At 56.3% G+C, this 15,852-nt stretch overlaps 2 protein-coding genes across 4 annotated transcripts; one reads left to right on the top strand and one right to left on the bottom strand.

The window, feature by feature from the left end:
- Positions 1 to 2: 2 nt before the first annotated feature.
- Positions 3 to 4,978, bottom strand: NUBP2 (NUBP iron-sulfur cluster assembly factor 2, cytosolic). Of its 3 annotated transcripts, none has more exons than XM_074919831.1 (7): positions 4,917 to 4,978; positions 3,538 to 3,656; positions 2,749 to 2,947; positions 2,261 to 2,415; positions 1,929 to 2,039; positions 1,529 to 1,598; positions 3 to 971 (listed from the first exon to the last, which is right to left on the bottom strand). In XM_074919831.1, exons 1-7 carry the CDS (start codon positions 4,936 to 4,938, stop codon positions 826 to 828), a joined length of 822 nt encoding a protein of 273 aa, XP_074775932.1. In that variant the 5' UTR covers positions 4,939 to 4,978; the 3' UTR covers positions 3 to 825. The 3 variants fall into 3 exon arrangements, with proteins under 3 accessions (XP_074775932.1, XP_074775934.1, XP_074775933.1); XM_074919833.1 differs by lacking the exon at positions 4,917 to 4,978 and adding an exon at positions 4,300 to 4,888; XM_074919832.1 differs by lacking the exon at positions 1,929 to 2,039.
- Positions 4,979 to 5,349: 371 nt separating this feature from the next.
- Positions 5,350 to 15,600, top strand: SPSB3 (splA/ryanodine receptor domain and SOCS box containing 3). Its single transcript, XM_074919830.1, has 7 exons — positions 5,350 to 5,410; positions 7,457 to 7,605; positions 9,497 to 9,674; positions 11,341 to 11,528; positions 13,587 to 13,689; positions 14,173 to 14,298; positions 14,597 to 15,600. Exons 2-7 carry the CDS (start codon positions 7,477 to 7,479, stop codon positions 14,941 to 14,943), a joined length of 1,071 nt encoding a protein of 356 aa, XP_074775931.1. The 5' UTR covers positions 5,350 to 5,410; positions 7,457 to 7,476; the 3' UTR covers positions 14,944 to 15,600.
- Positions 15,601 to 15,852: the final 252 nt, after the last annotated feature.

Genomic DNA, 15,852 nt, shown 5'->3' with positions numbered 1-15,852 from the left:
CCTGGATTTTAAGAAAGTGTTTACTGCCTGGAACCTTTAAAAATATTCCTGAGTCACGACAATCCCCAGCAGACTAAAAAGGCCCTTTCTCCAGCACAGTGGGATGTAGACCTCAGACGGGTGGTAGATCTCCTACTAAAGACATTTTCTCATGTGAAAGCACATCGTGTGCCCTTGCAGGCCCATCAGGAACCAGTGATCTGAGATTTCAGAGCAAGGTGGCCTGGCTTGGGTCCACATCAGAGCATCCAGCACAAACTCACCAGCCACTGAACCAAGTACCACATAATCCATCACAGGAGGAAAGCAGCAGAAGGCAGCAGCACATGGAGCCATGATACAGACAATCGGTGCCATTTGGGTTCATCAAGGGAAGAACAGTTGGCGGCATTTGCCACTGTAGCTGCATTGGGTGATCGCTGGAAGCGCCGCAGCATATGAGACGCCGTGGACACAAGCTAGAGCTCCCCAAGCACCCGCAAAACAGCTGGCTGCAGCGGAAGATGCTGCGTGGGTTGGGCTAGGGACAACTGTGCCATCTGGGCAGAGCATTGCCATGTCGAGAAGGCAAGAAGTGAGCTGCTGCTGTGTGGGCAGGAGCACCCGCACAGTGTCTCTTCAGATCCAGGGGGATGGAGCAGGATTTCCCTTTCTGGACCGCCATGAGTGGCGCCGATGCTGTGCTCCCCCCTCCCTCCATCACCCCCTGCCGAGGCAGTTTTATAGTTAAACAGCTTCTGCATCCCCCCTCCCCACTGGCACAGGCTGCTGGTGGTGCTGCCAGGCCAGGGGCTCAGCCAGCAAGAGTCCAGCTCCACATCCTCCTCAGTAGCTCTGCTGCGAGGTACCATCCAAGATCTGCTGGGCAATGTGAGCCAAGGCAGGGAAGGCAGAGCTCTTGGGAAACTCTTGGATGAAGTCTCTGCCTTCTTCCAAGCTCTGGCTGAGTTGGGGGTCCAGGGGAACACAGCCTGTTGGATAGGAGAAATGGGGAGTGACTGCTTGCTCAAGATTAAAGAAATACCCTACCAGGGTCATTTCCAGGAGAAGCAGTAGCAAAGAGCAAGCACTGCCCTCATGGAGCTCTCCAGGAGATACTTCTCACTTGCAACCACACCACAGAGCTTCACAAGAGACACCCTCAGCCCTGAACTCAGCTCTGTCCAGAGGGCAGGGTTCAGCCCTCACTCAGCACTCAGCCCCCATTTCTCAGGGAGGCTCCAGAGCATTTCAGGATGGCTCTTGTGCAGCTTTAGGCTTGCTTGCTCTGATATCATGATGTCAGCAGCCAGAGCAAGCTCCTGATCATCACTGCCTCTGCCCCGTGGGGCCAGATGCCTGCTCTGGGCACTCTGGATGGTACAGAAGCAAAGCAAGAACCACAGCTCACCTATGACCAGGTGCCAGGGGCTCACAGGAACTGGAGTCCAGCCTGCCTGCTCCTGTGATGCTGCATCTCTCCGCTCAAGCACTCTCACAACACCACAAAGACATCACCTCTAACCGCAGAGGACTCGAGGCCACTCACCTAGGAAGGGGACCCCAGCATGCTTGGCCAGCTCCTCACCTCCCCCTTTGGAAAAGATGTTTGTGCACTCCTGAAGAGGGAAGAGCAAAAGCAGTGACTCATGAACCCCAGAGCATCCATGTGACATGGCAGGTGCTGCCTGCACAGGGGTAGGTAGAGCAGCTCCCCTCCACCTCCCAGCCTCAGGGCACTGCCTTTGCCCCCGTCCTCCCCCGGCTCCCTTTAGGAAAGCAGAGCCAGTGGCACCTTCCAAAGCTGACAAACAGCAGCTGGCAGCTTCTCACCTCCCCAGCTCACAGCATCATCCTTGTGATTTGCCAATTTTCAACCTGAGGCACTTCATCCTACAACACCCCATCACGAACAAGAACCCACAATAGCCCAGAGGTCACAAACTCACCGAGCAGTGAGGGCAGACAAAGCCGCTCATGTTCTCCACAATGCCAAGAACTCGTAAGCCCGTTTTCTTACAGAACGTCAGCTCTCGCCTCACATCTCCCACAGATACAGCCTGCAGGGGAGAGCAGCAGAGGTTTGGGGTGTCCATTTGTCCAGACTGACTGTGAGTCTGGAGCGAGCATGCATCAAATGAGAGGCAGATGTGTAGGACAAGCAGCTACAGACAGGCCTCTGCACACACCCACCCGGGGTGCATATTCCCCCACCAAAAACCATGCCCAGAGGCAGAAGCTTCCCCAGGAACTCCAGCTCAGCCCCAGCCAGCTGCCCTACCTGGGGTGTTGTGACCAGGATTGCGCCCAGTGGTTTGTAGGGCCGCAAGGCCTCCACTGTGGAGATGTGCTCATCGGACGTGCCCGGCGGCGTGTCCACGATGAGGAAGTCCAGGTCCCCCCAGGCCACATCAGCAATAAACTGTTTGATCAAAGCTACAGAAATAAAAGGGTGAGGAAAAAAAAAAATAACACAAGTTTCAGTAGGTGCACTGGGAGCTGTGGGCCAGGCAGGGCAGTGGTTGGGAGGCACCTTGGGTGATTAGGGCCTAGGGAAAGACAACGGGGCTATCTGTCAGCACAACATGTGCTGCACTCTCCCCATCGAGTGATCTGAACCCACTCCTGCAAACAGGAGCCTTGTTTCACCAAGGAATGATCTGCCAAGAAAAGTCCAGCCCCCAGCAGGAGCCAGCACCGCCTCCAGGAGGGCTCACAGAAGGTTCCTAGCACTGGAAGGTGGCCACCAACAGCAAAAACCAACTGTACCGTTTTTCTTGGGTCCCCTCCACACCACGGCATCATCTGGTTTCTCCAGCAGGAAGCCAATGGACATGAGTGAGATGCTCTTGTCTTGGTCCACAAAGACAGGGACCCAGCCACTGTCACACTGGTGCACATCGTTGTCCTGCACCCTGAACATGCGGGGTATGCTGGGGCCACACAGGTCCACGTCCAGGATCCCCACCTGCGGGCAGTGAGGCAGAGCCCTTCAGACAGGGCTGAGCACCAGTTTCAAAGAACTGCTTTCAAGTTTGTCTGCCCTCCCAGTCTCCTTCCCTCCAAGGAGGATCTCCTGGGTATTTCCGAGCACTTTGGAAAGATCTTTATGCCAGACACTTGTCAGGATCGAAGAGGCACTGGCTGCATAGAGCTTTTAAAAAAATCTTCGTGGAATTCAGCTTGCCTCATGGCCACACAGTTGCCCTTTGTCCCCATCGTAACACCATCCAGCTCACCCACTTCACTCCACAAAGGGAGTGTGTGTTACACCAGCAAAATAATTCTCAGTGCCTCAGCTTCAACAACAAATCTTGGGTGATTTTAGTTTCTTGATGAGAGGGAAATGAATAGCACTTACCTGCACTGGATCAAGCAAACACAGAAAAAAAAAAAAAAAAAATCACTCAAACTGCTACCACAAACAGCATTTTCACACAGAGAAATCATGTGCTGCCTGCAGAGGCACACACATTCATAAAAGATGAGCAAAACCCAGGCTACCTGGAGGTCGGGAAGGAGAAGACAGAGCTCAGCATTCCACAGACCCTCACTCACCTTCTTCCCAGAGTGCCGGAGCGACAGAGCCAGCTCGGTGGAGATAGTGCTCTTCCCCACACCGCCCTTCCCGGAGAGCACCAGCAGGATGTGCCGCACCCCAGCCAGGTTGCTTTTCTCTGTGAGGAATGATAACAAGGCATCAGCGTCTCTTCTGATGCAAGACAGCAACACCTGACTGGTCAGCACAGAGACACAGGTCTCCACTGAGGGCAACACTGGCTGTGACTGTTCCAAGCCTGGTTTAAGTGTAAGGGACAGGCCTTTTGCCACCAGAAAAGGGACAATAAGAGCAATGGCAGAAAACAGTCTGTGGAGAGTAAAGGCTTTGTCCTGATGACCTAAGTGGCAATTGGCCAGTAATGGAATAAACACCCACAGGGCCTCGTCACACTGTGCCTACAGCAAGTTCAGCCTGAGCCCTCTCAGGGAACAGCTGGGAGGCTGTTGGTGAGGTCAGGCCCTTGGCGCTTCCTTCCTCCATGCCACACCAGTTGCCTCCCCACAGTCCCACGCTCCTCTCCAGCCTTTGTGCCATTTCTTGCTGTGTCGTCAGGGATGCCTCAGTCTCTACTTTAGGCTTTGCCACCCCATCCCATCAACGCAGAGCCGAGAGCAGGGAACACTCAGGGCCGGTTTCCCTGGCCCAGGGCTCCACAAGTGGCAAAGGGTCAGACTGGGCACTCCAGCCACAGCTGAGCAAACGCCACCCACCCGGGCCCGCGTTCCCGCGCGTCCCGTCACCACCGGCCACTGACTCACCGCGCCAAGCCTGACCCGCCCCCGCGCCGCTCCAGCATCACACCGGCACCGGGACCGGCACCAGCGGCAATGGAGCCCGCACGCACCATGGCAGACCTCATCCGCACATCCACCGACGGTAACAGCGCTCGGCCCCGATAGCGGGGAGAGGGAGGGAGAAAGGGGGCTGGGGAGGGGAAGATGGAGCCCCACAGCGAGATTCTCCCGGAAGACCGGCCCGGTGACACCGGCAGCCCCGCGCCAGGCCCGGTTACTGGGCGCTGCCCTCCAGCAGGAGCAAGGCCCGGGCCGCCGGCAAAGCCCAGCACCATCCCCCTGTAAGCGGGCACTGCCACCTCAGAGCCCCCTCCTGGCCCGAGCACCACGGAACTCCCCTCACCAAGAGCCGGACACCACCACCGCGGCACCCAGGCAGGCCCGGCCACCCCAGTACTCCCCAGAAGCTGGGCCCAACCGCCCGCCAGGCCCGATCACCCCAGGCGGGACATCCCCAGCGAAGTGGGCTGCGACCCTTCACCAGGACCAGTCACCCCGGGATCGCCCCTCTGCCCAGGAAGGCCAGTTCCCACCCGGCGACCCCGGGGAACAACCCGGCCATGGCCCCCATCGCCGCTCACCCCCCGCCACCACCTCCTCCATGCTGCCGCCCGGCACCGCCCGCTTCCTCCTTCCGCCGTGGTAAAGCCCCACCCCTACAGACTGGCAGGCGCCGTTCCCAATCGCAATCCGCGCACTCCTCGAGAACCCGCCCCCCAAGGCTCCGCAGTCAATCCAACCCTCTGGCTCCCCCGCCACCAGCCAATGGGCTCAGTGTTTTCCTCCCGCGACGCGCGCTCGCCCTCCACTGTGGTCGCCCAATGGCGCGGCTCCTCGAGGATTGACGCACGACGCAGCCAGTGGTGCTGGGATGCCCTTAAGTACATCCCCCTTTCCTTCTCCTTCAGCTATGAGCGACAGGTCTCTTAGCCAATAAAAAAGGGAAACGACTCAGACTCAGCCAATGGGTGCCTGAGGGGCGGTGCCGAGAGAGGATTGTTTATGTCCCGGGAGGGGAAAGTAGGTCAGAGCGCGGCGGCGGGGCCGGGCCGCGGGGCAGAGCCGGGCCGGGCAGGTGGGCCGGGGCCGGGGCCGGGGCCGGGGCCGGGGCCGGGGCCGGGGCCGGGGCCGGGGCCGGGGCCGGGGGTGGGGTCGGGCCTGGAACGCGAGTGGAAGCAGAGGGCTGGGGCGGGGGTCGGCTGGGCTTGGGCTGGGCTGGGCTGGGTAGTGCGGCCCAAGCGCAGCGGCCTGGCCTGGCCTGGCCCGGCCCGGCCTGGCTCGGCCTGGCCTAGTCCTGCCGCGCCTGAGCTGCGTGGGACAGGTCGGGCTCCGGTGCCCGTCCTCCGGCGGAGCCGCCTGCCCCTGAGGCCCGGTCGGGGGCCGTCAGGGAGAGGGAGCCGGGCCGTGGCTGTGCGGTGAGGAGCCTCTTGGGTCGTCGGTTCCTCTCCCCCCGCCCCGGTCTGTGCTCTCGGTGCCTGGGGAAGCGCTGCCCCGGTGTGTGGGGCTGGCAGGGCTGGAGGGCACCGTCCATGGCCCAGAGCGCTGGCACGGCGGAGGGCAGCCCTACGGCCTCTTTCCGGGCTGTCTTCGGGGTCAGCCCTCGGGCTGAAGTGCAGAGGAGCGGGTGGGACCGGGCTGGAGGGGAGGTGCAGCCGGGACGGTGGGCGCTGGGCGGGTCACGGCCTCCAGCTGTTCGTCTCAGATCCACGAAAAGGCCACAAGAGCCCCAGGTCCCGCTCTGGGGCAAGGGCCTGGCTCTGCCCTCTGTGCCTGATCACGTACTGGGGCAAACACCGTGCTATGGCAACTCTACCCCTGAGCCCTGTCCTTGGCGAGGTGCTGGGGGACCAGAGCTGTTGTATCTGGCAGCTGTGGGTGCTCTTCAGAGCCGGAGAAGGGGGGATCTGGTATGGTTTTAGGTGCTTTCCCAGCCTGGCTGTGCTTGGCAGAGGTGAAAGCCCCCCAGTCTGGGTGGGTGGGATGCCCAGTGCTCTTCAGAGCATCAGTAGGCACCTGCACAACCTGCTGTGGCTCAGCCTGCCCTGCTTTGCCAAGGAGCTGCTGGCCCATTGGGGATGGCAGGTACCGGGATGGGGCTGACCCCCTGCATGTTTGTGGGATTGGCGTGTGCTTGGGGCTGACCTGCTGCATGTCAGGGAAGCACTGGAGCAGGTGTGGGTGTGTAAACGGGCTGTATGTGGCAAGAAAGCAGCCACAGAGGCTGAGCAGAGGGAAGTGGGTTGAAGGGATGGGTGGGGGGTTACAGCCCTGCGCGTGCCTCTTGGTAGGGAGTTGTTTTCTGTAAAGATAAACTGCAGGGGAAATGAAATTGGGCGTTGAAGTTCCCCTGTCGCATACAGTGCAAAGTTCCCATGCGGTGGCTGGGAGCTGGTGTGGTCTGTCAGGCTGTACAGAGGGAAGGAGCCCATGGAAATCTGTCTCTGAATAACCTCACTGCTTGAGTCAGGAGACAGGCAGCTGGTTTGCTTCTGTCTGTTGCCCTTGAGGCAAGTCGGGACAGGTCTGTGAAAAGGCTGGTTTCCCTTCAGCGAGCAAGAAAGTGGTGTCTCCCCCCCCCCCCCCCCAAACGATGAGAGCAAAGTCTTCTCTCAGTGGGCGGTTGCTTGGAGGTGAGCTAACAGCCTTCCCTGCAGACAGACACACGCAGCTCAGGGGCTGTGGTGGTGGCCAGGGTGGTGCAGGTGGCTGAGCAGCACGGCCGGAGCCCAGGCAGCTGCCAGAGGGTGACCTGGGGAGGTTGTGCCTCCATGGCTGACAATCCTCATGTTCCCCAGGCCAGTGGTGAGAGGTGGACGCTGCTGCTGAGGGTTCTTGGGAGCGTTTCTGGTGCCCAGTTCAAGAGCTGGGCTCGGGGAGAAGTTGACCCTGTGTGGAGAAAGAGGTTGAAGTTTGCAGAGGCTCCTGATGTGGGAGGAACTTGTTTTGTGTCTGTTTTCATTGATGGGGCCTCTGCGGACATGGTTCGTGCTGATCTGTTCCCGGGGGGCTGTGGTGACCTGGGGGAGGTTGCTTCAGAGGGCAGAGCCCACAGAGCCTGGTGAGTGGTGGGTGGACCCGGGACATGGCTGCTGTGTGTAACCTCCTCTCCCTTGCCCCCCAGCTTACCTCTCTCAGAACAGCATGGCACGACGCACGCGGAGCAGCAGGGCCTGGCACTTCATCCTGAGCGGGGTACGGCGCGAGGCGGATACCCGGGCAGTCGCCTTGGCCACCGGCATGCGTGGCTGGGGCTATGACTCCGACGGGCAGGTAGGCTGGTGCTTGGGTGGCTCTGAAGCAACACGAGGGAAAGTTTTCCTCTCCCCTGACAGCAGGTGCTTACTCAAGGTCCATGTAACTGAGCAGCTAGTATTCCAGCAAGCAGAACTGGCCAAAATCAGAAAAGACTTAATAAAACATACAGGCTGTCTAATGAGCCTCCTCCAGGTTCTGAGCTGCCCATAGTCTGCTCCCTGGTCGTGCACCACATCTCTGCCATTAACTGAGCCAGGGAGCTGATTGATACTAAGCTAAATGGTTTTTTAAGCATATAATGTGTGTGTGTCTTATATAAAGTATGTACAATATTTTTTAAATATTCTTTTTTAAGTAGTGATCTAAATACGGGTTTAAATTAAATCAGTTTTCCAATCTGGCTTGCTGTATGGCTGTGCTAACTTTTGGTCTTTGTGCAGCTGGTGGTGGAGGGAGTGGGGCCGCTTCAGTCTGTGAAGTTACAGTCTCAGATATCTTTGAACTGAAGTTCTCTCACATTTCCTGCTCTGTAACACGCACACTGCTTCTGAACCTGGCCTGGGCATGTAGGTATGCTGGAAGATGGGAACACAGCAGGAAGAGCAGTCAGTAAAACAGTGCGAGGAGTGACTTAGATTTACCTCTGCCATCCTTCACTCCTTTCCCCAGTTCTTGAGTGTGTGAGTTCAGTTCCCTGTGCAGCAGTGGGGATGCAAGGAACTGCTCCAGCAGGTACAAAGCTAGGCTAAAGCCTTACAAGGCTGTTGCCTGGGTTTGGACACTGTGCTTTGGCACCGTGCTCCCAGAAAATGAGCCTTTTCTATACAGTTTGGGTAGCTTTGTGTTTCTACAGTAACAGGAATGGCTGGATTTCTAGAAAGCAGTAGTTTGGAAGGGCCAATGAAAGACAGAAATCAAACTTTTTAATACGCAGGCTGGAGAAGGAGAGGTGGGCAGTACGTAAGTAAACTTGCATCATTTCACACAGTTACAAGAACATGAGTTTAAAGGACATTTGTCTTTAAATACTGCTTACAAAGTCTGCCATGGAGGTGGATAAAGAGCAGGTACACCTGGCCAGTGTGTAAACCTGGCATAACTCACTGCAGTCCATGGTAAAAGACTCCATTAGGTGACACCAAGCCTCCCATAACTTACGGAGTGAGACAGGGCTTTGATTCTTGCAGCGTCCAGTGCAGGGACACTTTGGTCTCTTGCCCCTGGGGAATACTAAATCAAGGTTTTGTGTTCACGCATGAAAGCAGACAAAAGCCTTTTAATCCTTCCGTAGGTTCCCTGTGGGCCTGTCTGCAGCACTGGCGCGAGGAGCTGCTGCCGTATTGCTGAACTGGTTCCCCTTTGTTCTGCCTTCTTTCCTGCCTGGCCTCCTGTCCCTTTTCCTCCTCGTCTTGTTTGCCTCCCTCGCTTCTCTCTCAGCTCTCAGGCTCTCTAGAGCAGTGGTTTTCAGCTGTGTGCTCTGCTTTTGTGTTGCTGTGACTGGGGTCTCTAGCTGCCTGTAATCTGCCCATTGAAAACCATAGCTTTAGCACAGAGTTTGCTTAAATCTGCGTGTGTTAAAGACTTGGGCTGTCACACTGTGTGCCTGCTACAACAGCTCCTCACCCCTGGAAGGCACAGAGAACATACCTGCACCATAGAGTGCCCAGTGCTGAGAGCTCTCTGCAGATTAGGTCCATCAGCCAGGCCCCAAAGCAGGGTCATTCAACTGGTGTAGCCTCCTGTGTGGTGGGGCAGGCCGGGGCACAATGCAGCCATGATGCCACCAGTGCTGGCAGGAGCCTGGGGACCTCCCTGTGCAGCTCTGCGGCACAGGAGGGCTCGCAGACCTCTGCCACCTGAGCCCGGGGGTATTCAGTAGTGACCGTTCCTCTGTTCTCCCTGGCAGCACAGCGACTCGGATTCGGAGCCGGAGTTCTCCTCCCTTTCGCCCTCCATCCCGAGCGCCATCCCTGTGACCGGAGAGTCCTACTGCAACTGCGAGAACCAGAGCGAAGCGCCCTACTGCTCCAGCCTGCACGCCCTGCACCGCGTCAAGGACTGCCAGTGTGGCGAGGAGGACGAGTGTAAGGAAGGGGCTCCCCAGCAGCCCACCACAGTTTTTTTGGGGTTTGAGGTGGGTGCAGTCAGGCCAGGACTGCACCCCTGCATGGATCCTCTGCTTTCCACAGGGCCCTTATCTTTGTCCGAGCGTGCGGTGCTCCTTTGTTCACATCTTAAGGCCACGTAGGCTGTAGGAGGATTACAAGCACGTTCCTGCTGTGATGTTTCAGGGGCTAAGTGCTGTTGTTAATGCATCAGAGTTCACCTCTGGGGACCTGCTTTCAAGTCTGGCTTAGGCCACCAGTGAAATGGCCCTTGTGGCCACAGCCCTCTTGCCGCTGATTCCGAGTACAGAATCATCAAGGTTGGAAAAGACCTTGAAGATCACCTAGTCCAACTCTTAACCTAACACTGACCGTTCTCAACTCCACCAGATCCCTCAGCACTGGATCAACCCGACTCTTCCACCCCTCCAGGGATGGGGACTCCTCTCCTGCCCTGGGCAGCCCATTCCAACGCCCAGCAACCCCTTCTGCAAAGAAATGCTTCCTCATATCCAGTCTAATATTCAGTACGGCTGGCAGGGTGCCCAGCTACGTGGCAGGGCTTGCTCAGAGCAGAGGGGAGAGGTAGGCAGAGGGTGGGCTTGGGCTGGCTGAGAGCCTGTGGCACAGTGGAGCTACCCCTTGAGCCTGCAAGAAATGTAGGAAGAAAGGAGGCTCTGCCTGGTCTGTGGAGCCTCATGATGGCCAAAATGGGAACTGGTTAATGCCTACAGCTTCCTGTTCAGAGCACTGAACCATTCATGGTGGGACACTGCAGAATAGTTCAGGCCTCAAGTCAGTGAGTTGCCAGTCAGAGAGGGACCTGGGGGTATTGATTGACAGCTGGCTGAATATGAGCCAGCAGTGTGCCCAGGTGGCCAAGGCGGCCAATGGCATCCTGGCTTGTGTCAGAAATAAATGGCCAGCAGGGACAGGGAAGGGATCTTGCCCCTGTACTTGGTGGTGGTGAGGCCGCACCTTGATTACTGTGTTCAGTTTTGGGCCCCTCGCTACAGAAAGGACATTGAATTACTTGAGTATGTCCAGAGAAGAGCAGTGGAGCTGGTGCAGGGTCTGGAGCACAAGTCTGATGGGGAGCGGCTGAGGGAACTGGGATTGTTTAGTCTGGAGAAGAGGAGGCTGAGGGGAGACCTTATCACCCTCTACCAGAAAGGAAGCTGCAGAGAGCTGGGTTTGAGCCTCTTTAGCCTAGTAGAAAGTGACAGAACAAGAGGGAATGGCCTCAAGTTGCGCCAGGGAAAGTTCAGAGTAGATATTAGGAAGCATTTCTTTACAGAACAGGTTGTTAGGCATTGGAATGGGCTGCCCAGGGAGGTGGTGGAGTTCCCGTCCCTGGAGGGGTTCAAGAGTAGGGTCGATTTAGAACTTAAGGATATGCTGTAGGTGGGAACTGTGCTAGGTGGATGGTTGGACTAGATGATCTCCAGGGTCCTTTCCAACCTAGATGATTCTGTGATTCTGTGAACTTTCTCATATGCAGAGCTTAGGATTTATCCTCTTAAATAGTAAAAAAAAAAAAAACCAACCTAAAACCTGACAGGCAAATGTCTGCCTGTGCTTTGTCTTGAGGATTGCTCCCTGAGGGCCTTTGCCCATCTTTGTCCCTTGTGTGCTTCCTGAACAGATTTCGACTGGGTGTGGGACGACCTGAATAAGTCAACGGCCACCCTGTTGACCTGTGACAACCGCAAAGTGAACTTCCACATGGAGTACAGCTGCGGCACCGCCGCCATCCGGGGGAACAAAGAGCTGGCAGACGGGCAGCACTTCTGGGAGATCAAGATGACCTCCCCAGTCTATGGCACAGACATGGTACGTGGGCAGAGTCGCTTATGGGCACACAGAAATGTCCAGGATTCTTAGACCAGGGACTGGGAGAATGAAGTCCACTGTAGGAGAAGATCAGGTTTGAGAACCTGAATATGCACAAGTCATCTTAGAACCATAGAATGGTTTGGGCTGGAAGGGACCTTAAAGACCATCTATTCCCAACCCCCCTGCCATGGGCAGGGACACCTTCCACTAGCCCAGGTTGCTCAAAGCCCCGTCCAACCTGGCCTTGAACCAGGGAGGGGGCAGCCACAGCCTCTCTGGACAGCCTGTACCAGTGTCTCACCACCCTCGCAGTCAAGAATTTCGTCCTTGTGTCTAATCTGAATCTACCCTCTTTCAGTTTAAAACTACTTTTCAGTTTAAAACTCCTATCCCTATACCCCCTGATAAAAAGGTCCCCCCCTTTCCTGTAGCCCCTTTAAGTACTGGGAGGCCGCTCTAAGGTCTCCCTGGAGCCTTCCCTTCTCCAGCTGAACCCCCAACTCTCTCAGCCTGTCCTCACAGGGGAGCTGCTCCTGCCCCTGATCATCTCTGTGGCCTCCTCTGGCCCTGCTCGAGCAGGTCCGTGTCCTTCTGATGTTGGTGCCCCCAGGGCTGGACCCAGCACTGCAGGGGGGTCTCAGGAGCGTGGAGCAGAGGGGGAGAATCCCCTCCCTCGCCCTGCTGCCCACCCTGCTCTGGGTGCAGCCCAGCACACGGTTGGCTTTCTGGGCTGTGAGCGCACGTTGCTGGCTCGTTTCCATCCACTAACACCCCCAAGTCCTTCTCCTCGGGGCTGCTCTCCATCCACTCCTCGCCCAGCCTGGATTTGTGCTTGGGATTGCCCCGACCCATGGGCAGGACCTTGCCCTTGGCCTTGTCGAACTCCATGAGGTTTGCATGTCCCACCTCTCCAGCCTGTCGAGGTCCCTCTGGATGGCACATCCCTTCCCTCCAGTGTGTCACAGCACCACACAGTGTGTTGTCATTGTCAAACTTGCTGAGGTGCCTCGATCCCACTGTACGTGTCCCCAACAAAGATGTTAAACAGCGCCGGTCCCAACACCCACCCCTGAGTAATGCCACTTGTCACCCCCCTCCACTTGGACATTGAGCCGCTGACCACAACTCTTTGAGTGCCACCACCCAGCCAATCCCTTACCCACCGAGTGGTCCATCCATCAGATCCATGTCTCTCCAATTTAGAGACAAGGATGTCGTGCAGGACAGGGTCACATGCTTTGCACAAGTCCAGGTGGATGACTTCAGTTGCTCTTCTCTTGTCCACTAATGCTGTGACCCCATTGCAGAAGGCCACCAATTTCATCAGGCACGATTTGCCCTTAGTGAAGCCATGTTGGCTGTCACTAATTACCACCTTATTTTCCATGTCCCCCAGCATAGCTTCCAGTAGGATCTGCTCCATGATCATGCTGGGCACATAGATGAGACTGAGCAGCCTGTAGTTCCCCAGGTCTTCCTTTTTTTCCTTTTTATAAATAGGGGCTGTGTTTACCCTTTTCCAGTCACTGGGAACTTCACCAGTCTACCACAACTTTTCAAATATGATGGATAATGGCTTAGCCACTTCATCTGCCTCACAAATGCATCTCATCAGGTCCCATGTGAGGGTGGTGAGGCCCTGGCACATGTTGCCCAGAGAAGCTGTGGCTGTCCCCTCCCTGGAAGGGCTCAAGGCCAGGTTGGATGGGGCTTTGAGCAGCCTGGGCTAGTGGAAGGTGACCCTGCCCATGGCACGGGGGGTGGAACTGGATGTTCTTTAAGGTCCTTTTCAACCCAAACCATTCTGTGAATTTTTGAACAGGACAGCAAGCTTCTCTTGCGATTCAGATGGGCCTCCTCACTTAGGAAAGGAAACTGGAGCTTGGAGCCTTCAACTCCAGCCTGAAAGCTCTAACTTGGCTTCACCAAAACCTCTGGGTGTTTTGGAGTGTGCCAAGAAAAAAAGGGAAGAGCTGGAGGTGGAGTCTTGGTTGTGTTTTATTGCTTCAAAAGGCACTTAAAGCTTGTGTTGTTCTTCCTGGCCTTGCCTCCCAGATGGTGGGAATCGGGACATCGGATGTGAATCTGGACAAGTACCGCCACACCTTCTGCAGCCTGCTGGGCAAGGACGAGGACAGCTGGGGCCTCTCCTACACAGGTGATGCAGGCAGGGCAGTGGGAGAGGGCAGGATGGCTGGAAGGGCAGCAGCAGGCAAAGGTGCTTGCTTAGGGGGTTGAGAATTAAACAGCTGGAATGGGAAATGGGATTGAGGCCAAAAAGGCCACCAGACCTGGAAGTCCCTTCACTAACGACAGCGGCTGCCAGCAGGTCGCAGCTCGCGGAGCCTCTCGCCTCGCTGGTGTTTTGCAGCCCCCTTAGAACCAGTCAGTGAATCTCCTGGGCACTGGGACTGCTGGTTGCATGTCACTGCCCAGGGGTTTCGGTGCTGCTGCCTGCGGTCTGGTCTTGCAAAACCTCAACCTTCCCCTTTTCATCACCCGCTCTGGGGCGGGAGGGAGGGGATCAGCACAGGGCAAGGCTGCACCAGTGGGAACTCACAGCGTGGGAGCGGGGATCGATCTGTGGAGCACAGGCTTTCTGCTGAATGCCAGGGGTTTGGTGGTTTTGTTTCCTTTTAAGGACTACTGCATCACAAGGGAGACAAAACAAACTTCTCTTCGAGGTTTGGCCAAGGCTCCATCATTGGGGTGCACTTGGACACGTGGCACGGGACACTCACATTCTTCAAAAACCGCAAGTGCGTAGGTAAGGGCAAGGGCAGGCGCAGCGGCCTGCGGGCAGGGGGCTGGGAGCGGGGAGCAGCGGCTGCTCTGTCTTCACTCGGAATCTGGCTGCAGCAGCATTGCTGGAGAAAACGCCGGCAGAGTAGAAGACCAAGGTGTGAAGCAGGTTACCTTTGTTCTTTAATAGACTGGGATTTCAAAATGCTGTTTTCCAAGTGTTTTCCAACAGCTGTGTAGTTAAAAGGTTCAGGGTAGCTGGAAGGAGTGTGATCACTTAATCAAAACTAATGTAAAACCTTCCCGATGCTGTCCCTTGGTAGGGGTTGCAGCCACGAAGCTGCAGAACAAGAAGTTCTACCCCATGGTGTGCTCGACGGCGGCAAAGAGCAGCATGAAGGTGATCCGCTCCTGCGCCAGCTGCACGTCCCTCCAGTATCTCTGCTGTTACCGCCTGCGCCAGCTCCTGCCCGACTACGTTGACACGCTGGAGGTGCTGCCATTGCCTCCAGGACTCAAGCAGGTGCTACACAACAAACTGGGGTGGGTCTTGAGCATGAACTATAGCACATTGAAACCCTCCTCTTCCTCCTCATCGGGAAGCGACTCAGATAGTTCCTGTGGCTCAGATGCAGAGGCCTGCCAAAGGAAGAGGTGCAGGAGGACATAATGTCTCTGCAGATGAACTGCGGTAAGGGAGCTGGGTGGGGTTTTGTTTTGCTGTCTGCGAGAGCTGGCCAGCCTGATGCACCTCTTTCTTCGTGGGGACTTCTGCTTCTACTCCTTTGGAAATATTTCTCTTATGCTGTTGGAAATCTTTAGCCTAAATTCCACCACATGCATTGAAAAGACCTGTTGACTCCAAGAGGTCCCAGCTCTGAAACAGGTAAACTGCAGCCAAATGTCTGAGCTTCATCTCCTGAGTTGCTGTCAAAGCCGTCGCCTCTTCCTGCAGGATCCCTCCCCTCTGCAGACCAGCAGCAGAGACAAGATTTCAGGTGGCCTCCCGGTTTCAGAGCACCCCAGACTCTAGTCAGGGAACTGACCTGACTCCTCAAAAGACAAAATCCAAGACCAGCACCCTCCTCTTGACTGTTGTGTGTTGGTTTGGTGTCTGCCACGAACTCGTCAGGCTGTGGGGCCTGATCGAGCAGCAGCGTGTAGGGAAACGGGCTCCTCGAGCTGCATCTGGGTCGCTGTTGTGGAAGAGCAGTTACTTCACAAGCTGAGGTGTGGGTGATCTTTCTCGAGTCCCCAGTGATTTTAGTTGCTTTGCATGTTGGCTCCTGCTGCTTCTCCCTATCAAAGACTGTATTAAACTGTGATAATAAAAGTAGAAACTGTCTTTTGTTCTTCTTGTAGCCCTTGAAAGCAGGAATCTGAAGGTGTTTGCCAAAGATAGCTGCACTAGCACAGCTGCCGGGGGAGGGGATGTTTGAAATGCACCATTGTGTGTCAGATACAGAGGTAAAGGAAGGGGCGATTACCTTGCCTCTTCCTGGTGAGGGGTTCTTCCAGTCGGGCTGGGATGGATCCGCAGCGGGGCCAGACTAATGCCTGTGGCTGAGCACGGGCAGGT

The sequence above is a fragment of the Athene noctua genome, chromosome 15 (assembly GCF_965140245.1).
Source record: "Athene noctua chromosome 15, bAthNoc1.hap1.1, whole genome shotgun sequence".
In the NCBI taxonomy this organism is placed as follows: Eukaryota; Metazoa; Chordata; class Aves; order Strigiformes; family Strigidae; genus Athene; species Athene noctua.
Note: the sequence above shows the minus strand (reverse complement) of the source record. Positions and strands in the feature narration are given on the sequence as shown.